Below are 6,414 nucleotides of genomic sequence, written 5' to 3'. Positions count from 1 at the left end.
CCAGTGATTAAGCAGAACTCCTTCCGCCCAAAACAAGTAACCTGGTGGAAAATGAAACCATATCTCTTCCTCACCACGTGTATACTGTCGGGTAGATTTGATGTCATGGTCTGAAGCCACAAATGGGTCAAATTAGCATCTCCACCCGGATGCTGTACTCTCAGCCATGGCCCGAAGCAGGTTTTCCTCAAACAATTGTCTTTGAGCAGGTGCAAGCTTCGAGCAATTGTAGTGGCCAGGCTGACTTTATTTCTCAAGGTCAATTGAGCCGAAAAAAACACAAAAACAATAAACATACCATTTAGATATACCAAAACTACACTGTGAAGATATAACCAAAAACATAAACAAAAGTAGTATTTATTCTTGAAACTAAAATTTGCAACACTGTTTTGTCTTTTGGTTGAAATGAAATCGCAACGAGAGAATCGCAACGCGAAATGAAAGCAACTAGAGATCGCAACGCGAAATGAAATCGCAACGAGAGAATCGCAACGCGAAATGAAAATCGCAATGCGATTTTGGTTTTCGCGTTGCGATTCTCTAGTTGCGATTTTCATTTCGCGTTGCGATTCTCTCGTTGCGATTTTCATTTCTCGTTGCGACAGTCATTCTCTCGTTGCGATTTTCATTTATCTCGTTGCGACTCTTCTGCAAATTGAAACTTGAATGGATTGCATACTTCAACCAAAAGACAGAACAAAGACAAAGACAAATACTAACTTGAAATCGCAACGAGAGAATAGCAACGCGAAATGAAAATCGCAACGACAGAATCGTAACGCGAAATGAAATCTAAGTGAAATGGTTAATCTATTATTGAAATGACCAGTAAACTTATCATCAGTTTCAATATAAAAAACCTACAATATGCAAACATTTCAAAATAAAATATTAAAAAACTAACCCTCGGAGGTTGATTTTCCATTTCTGAATATTGTGAGGGATTTCTGACCGTGAATGGTTGTGAGGGATTTCGCCGGATGGGGACGGAAATCTTCGGAGATGGGGACGGATTTCTTCGCCGTAGAGAGTGAGAGATGGAGATGGGGACTGAGTTGTGATTTTAGGTTTTAGGTTATGAGTTGCGATTACGGGATTTTGTCTTAATATTGTTTTTTAATTTGAAAATAATACGCGTAGCGATTATAATGGCGCTTTAAATATCGCGTTGCGATTTACGGATACGCGTTGCGATTTATGTATATCGTTGCGATTTACGGATACCGTTGCGATATACGGATACACGTTGCGATTTACGGATACGCGTTGCGATTTATGTGTTCGCGTTGCGATTTTCATATTCGCGTTGCGATTTTGGAAAATCGCAATGCGAATTTGTACTATCGCATTGCGATTTTCAAGAATCGCGTTGCGATTTTGGAAACTGATTTGCGATTCTTGGGATCGCGTTGCGATTTTAATTTCGCATTGCGATTTTGTTGGTCATTTTGGCAAATCCAAAAAAAGTTGGTTAAAATCGTATATTATAACTTTTTTTTGGTCACTGAGGCGATTTTCTCTTTTCTAAATTAAAAAGCCATTTAAAAATCTAATTTAAATTAAAAAATCCAAGTGTCTAAACTAACATTTTTAATTCGATTTTTAATCAATTTACGGATGTGATTGTTTCTAAAGTAATAATAATTTAAATTTACGAGAATTATATGATAATATTATCATAATCTGTATTTTAAACCCAAATTACTAATCTAATCTTGAACTTTTAGTCCAAATTTATTTTACATTTTATCCAAATCTGAACTTTCGGAATTCAAGGGAATAATCTAATCATATAAATACACGTGTAAACTTGGTAGAACCAACACGTGGTTGTCGGATAGCTACAGTATTCATAGTGGTATTTGCATGCCAAACACGTCCAACACACGTGTCATAAATCAAAACACGTGTCGGAGCCGTCCAATGTCCGAAGTTTTCCTATAAATAAAACACAAGCAATAACTCCCAGTTTGCATAATCATCATCATCCGGCTTGATACAAAGCAAAAGGAAAGTGCAAGAAAATGGCGTCTCATGATCAGAGCTACAAAGCCGGTCGAGCCGAAGGCCGAGCTCGAGTAATCTACTCTTTATCACTTGTCTTCTTTCATTTTCATTCTTATCAATATGTAACATAAAATCTTAGGTATGTTTTTGTATGATTGAATTAATTATATGTATGATTTCGTATTTGTAATACATGTTTGTGTTCATTAGGAAAAGGGAGAGCAAACGAAGGAGAGCATAAAGGAGAAGGGTGAAGCGGCGAAGCAGAAGACATCCGAGACGGCGGAAGCTATAAAAGACAAAACTACAGGTGCTGCACAATCAACAGGTCAGAAAAGTAAAGAAACATCGGAATCTGCTAGAGAGAAGGCGGAGGAAGGCAAGGAGAGAAGCGGTGGAATCCTTCAGCAGACGGGAGAGAAAGTGAAGAACATGGCTCAGGGTGCCACTGATGCTGTCAGGCACAACTTCGGATTGGCGGATGCCGATGACGACGAACACATTTATCCTCCTACAAGGAAGGATACTAATTACTAGGGTTTTCTTTTTCCTTTTTTCTCATTTGAATAATGGTTGCAACGTCTACCTGATGTTTTATGACTGTAACTTTGTTGTTTCTGCTTTTCCTTGATGAATAAAAATATCTTATCAGATAATAATCTTCGAACAACCCTTCATCACTGGATTTTTCTCCAGATCCCTCTCCCCTCATTTCAGGATTAACAACGGGGCCATTAACCAACCTTAATGACAAATCTTTTAGACTTGAGTAGTTGTATTTGAAGCGTATAAATAAGATTTAATGTTTTACATATGTTAAGATTATTATGCGTATAGGCAATTATATTTTTATGTAATCCAAACACCCTTGAGAATTAATTAGAATTGGAAAACCTAATTGTTAGACTCCAATTAATTCAAAGAAATCCAGGAGTACTGTGGTGAATTTGAGTACAGGTGGTAGTGCTCAGCTTGCTTCCTCTTGATGATTGTCAGCTTCTGGAATGTTTCCCTTATACAGCTGAAGGTGTTAAAGAGATTACATTCTTGTGGAGTGGATATTTTCTGTTTAATGGAATCTCGCATTAGAAGAAAGAATTCTGCTAATTTTACTTCTGCACTGTCTGGAGATTGGTGTTTTGCTGAGAATTATGATTTTACGGAAGGGGTAGATTGTGGATCTTTTGGAGGAAGCATCTGCCATTCTCTGATCAGGCTATTTCTATCATTGGGACTGTTGATGGGTATATGACAACTATTACCGCTGTCTATGGTAGCAACAATGGTGTTGTTAGGAGGAGTCTTTGGGAACACTTGAGTATGGTTGAGAATGGCATTGATTCCTCCTCTTGGCTGATTGGGGGGACTTTAACATCATTGTTAAAGTTGAGGAGAGTTCTGATTTTGAGGTCATGGGAGTCCATTGCACTTCTGATATGAAGGATTTTCAAGATTGTATGGAGGGCCTAGAGCTTATGGATCATCCATTCCTTGGTCCCTTATTCACTTGGTCCAATAAGCTTATCTTATTCGGTCCAATAGGCAGTAAACAAGAAGGTTCCTACTTAGCCCAAAAGTTGGACAGAATTCTAATCAATGACCAATGGCCGGTGGATTTCCCAGAATCTTTTGTTGAATTCAAGGCCCAGGGGAAGTTATGACCAAGAACCCTCGGCCTTTTAAATTTTTTAATTGTTGGACTGGCCATGAAAAGTTTTTGGATACTGTTAGGTGGCGTTTGCTTGAATGTTTCTGAGGGAATTGGAATATGTGAAGGAATTGAAATCTGTCAGGAATTGGAATCCAATTCCATATTCTATTTGGTTGGCAGAATATGGAATTAGAATCCAATTCCATATTCTGTGTGGTTCGCAGACATGTGTAAAATGACAGAATTGCCCTTCTTGTTTTTTTTGCTTTATTTTAGTTTGTTTTACGACTTATATGTAGTAATATATTATAAAAAATTAAAAAATATTAAATTTTCATTTTATTGATTGATTATTCAATTCAATAAATTATAAAAATCATGCTAATAAACATCATAAGTTAAAATCATCGCAATCAAAATATGTTAATAAGTTATCAAAAGATAGAACAATATTTCGATACATTCCAATCGGAGTATGTTAATTAGTTACCAAAAAATATACCAAAAACTATTTTTATTCAATATATGAATTAGAAACTCGACCCGACACGACATGAAATAATAATAAAAAAATTTATTCAATAAAAACATTGACTTAATTAAAAATATATATATATAGAGAGGGGTATTATTGTAATTATTCCTAAATATATAAGGTAAAATTATATATTTTTTCGGGTCGGGTCTGGGTTTTTCACCCTAAACCAGAACCCGACCCGAATATCACACTTAAAAAACCCGACCCGACCCGAATATATGAATTAGAAATCCGACCCGACCGAAATAATAAAAAAATTATTTTTATTCAATAAAAACAGTGACTTAATTGAAAAAAATATATATATAGAGGGGTATTATTGTAATTATTCCTAAATATATAAGGTAAAATTATATATATTTCCGGGTCGAGTATTTTTCACCCTAAACCCGAACTCGACCCGACTCGAATATCACACTTAAAAAAATCAACCTGGCCAAAATAAAGTTTCACCTGACCCGACCCGAAATAATAAAAAAAATTATTCAATATATGAATAAGTTACTAAAAGATTGATGAGGGTAGTTTGGTCAAATTTCAATTCCCTCCAACAAGGGAATTGAATTCATTCTTCATCCCTCATTGATGGAAAGTTGAAGCCATGAGGGATTCCAATTCCCTTGGAAAACTTGAACCAAACATGGGAAAATGGTGGAATTGGATTCCAATTCCCACCAATTCCAAGGGATTTCAGCGAACCAAACGCCACCTTAGGGATTCTTGGCAGGCCCAATGTGGTGGATTTGCCATGAGTTGTTTGTTTAACAAGATGAAAAGACTTAAGCCTTTACTTAAGGAGTTTAACTTGAAATATTTTGCTGATATTTCTGATAGAGTCAGAAATAAAAGGGCTGAATTGGAGCAGATCCAAATTTTCAACCTGACCCACACTAATCAGAGGAGGATTGATGAAGAAAGAAAGATTCATGTTGATTTAGTGGACTTGGAAGTTGCTGAATCTATTTTTTACAGACAGAAAGCCAAAGTTCATTGGCTAAGGGAGGGGATTTGAATACTAAGTTCTTTTACCATAGGGTTCAATCTAACAAGAAAAGGAACATTATAAGTCATTAAGAGTGAGAATGGGCAGAGCTATGACTCATTTGAAGGAATGTCTCTTGAGTTAGTGGGTTACTTCACTAATATCATTAGCTCTTCTGACCCTTTAGTTAAAGCGTGCTCAGCTGAAGACCTGAAAGATTTGTTGAATTTCTCTTTGCTTGAAGGAGCAGCCACCTTACTTACAAAGGAGGTGAGTGATTTGGAGATTAAAGAGGCCCTTTTTAAACAAGGAAAGGACAAAAGTCCAGGCCCTGATGGTTACACTTCTAGCTTCTTTAAAGATGTCTGGGATATTGTTGGCAGTGACTTTGTTTCTGCTGTGAGGTATTTCTTCCAAACATCTTGCTTGTTGTCTACTTTTAATGCCACAACCTTAGTCTTGGTCCCCAAGTCCTTAAATGCATGTTTGGCTAAGGAATTTAGGTCTATTTCTTGTTGTTCAGTGGTTTACAAAACCATTACTAGAATCCTTGTTAATAGGCTTATACCTTACTTTCCTGGCATGATTTCCTATAATCAGTCAGCCTTTATCAAAGGTAGGAGTATAGTTGATAATACTCTGTTAGCCCAAGAGATTGTGAAAGGATACTCTAGAAAAAGCCTTTTCTCCTAGATGTGCAGTTAAAATTGACTTGCAGAAGGCTTTTGATTCTGTTAATTGGGACTTCCTACTAACTGTCCTTAAGGTAATGGGGTTTCCTGAGGTTTTCTGCAACTGGATCAAGGTCTATATTACTACCCCAATGTATTCGGTTTGCTTGAATGGCATCTTGATGGGGTATTTTAAGGGGGTAAGGGGTATTAGGCAAGGAGACCCCTTATCCCCTTATCTTTTTGTCATAGTGATGAATGTCCTATCCTCTCTGCTGAATAATACTGCCAAACATGGAATTTTTATATTCCACCCTAAACTTAAAAGAATATCCCTAACTCATATATGCTTTGCGAACGACCTTCTTATTTTCTGTCATGGCTCTCTTGAATCTGTGCTATACTCTTGGCCTGATACAATCAACTACTGGATTTAGAGTGGCACAACTCCCTATTAGATATATTGGGGTACCCCTAGTAACTGGCAAACTCACTGGTAAGGTTTGTGCTGCTTTATTGGTGAGAATTAAAGACAAGCTAAGTCAATGGTCCAGCAAGAAAC

The 6,414-nt window shown here is 36.7% G+C and overlaps 1 protein-coding gene across 3 annotated transcripts; it reads left to right on the top strand.

Annotated features, from left to right (window-relative positions):
- The first annotated feature begins 1,973 nt into the window (after window positions 1-1,973).
- Window positions 1,974-2,661, top strand: LOC120188134 (late embryogenesis abundant protein D-7). Of its 3 annotated transcripts, none has more exons than XM_039191645.1 (2): window positions 1,974-2,081; window positions 2,254-2,661. In XM_039191645.1, the coding sequence occupies exons 1-2, from the start codon at window positions 2,028-2,030 to the stop codon at window positions 2,545-2,547; spliced, it is 348 nt and encodes a 115-aa protein (XP_039047576.1). In that variant the 5' UTR covers window positions 1,974-2,027; the 3' UTR covers window positions 2,548-2,661. The 3 variants fall into 3 exon arrangements, with proteins under 3 accessions (XP_039047576.1, XP_039047574.1, XP_039047575.1); XM_039191643.1 differs by having other exon boundaries at window positions 2,221-2,661; XM_039191644.1 differs by having other exon boundaries at window positions 1,980-2,081; window positions 2,224-2,661.
- The last annotated feature ends 3,753 nt before the right edge of the window (window positions 2,662-6,414 follow it).

Source organism: Hibiscus syriacus, unplaced genomic scaffold (assembly GCF_006381635.1).
Source record: "Hibiscus syriacus cultivar Baekdansim isolate YM2019G1 unplaced genomic scaffold, ASM638163v2 tig00116939_pilon, whole genome shotgun sequence".
Lineage (NCBI taxonomy): Eukaryota > Viridiplantae > Streptophyta > Magnoliopsida > Malvales > Malvaceae > Hibiscus > Hibiscus syriacus.
This window is presented reverse-complemented; position numbering and strand designations above follow the sequence as displayed.

Coding starts and splice junctions, on each gene's coding strand:
- LOC120188134 (XM_039191643.1), top strand. CDS start 2,028: ATGGCGTCTCATGATCAGAGCTACAAAGCCGGTCGAGCCGAAGGCCGA. Junction 2,082..2,220: donor GAGCCGAAGGCCGAGCTCGA/GTAATCTACTCT, acceptor TGTGTTCATTAG/GAAAAGGGAGAGCAAACGAA.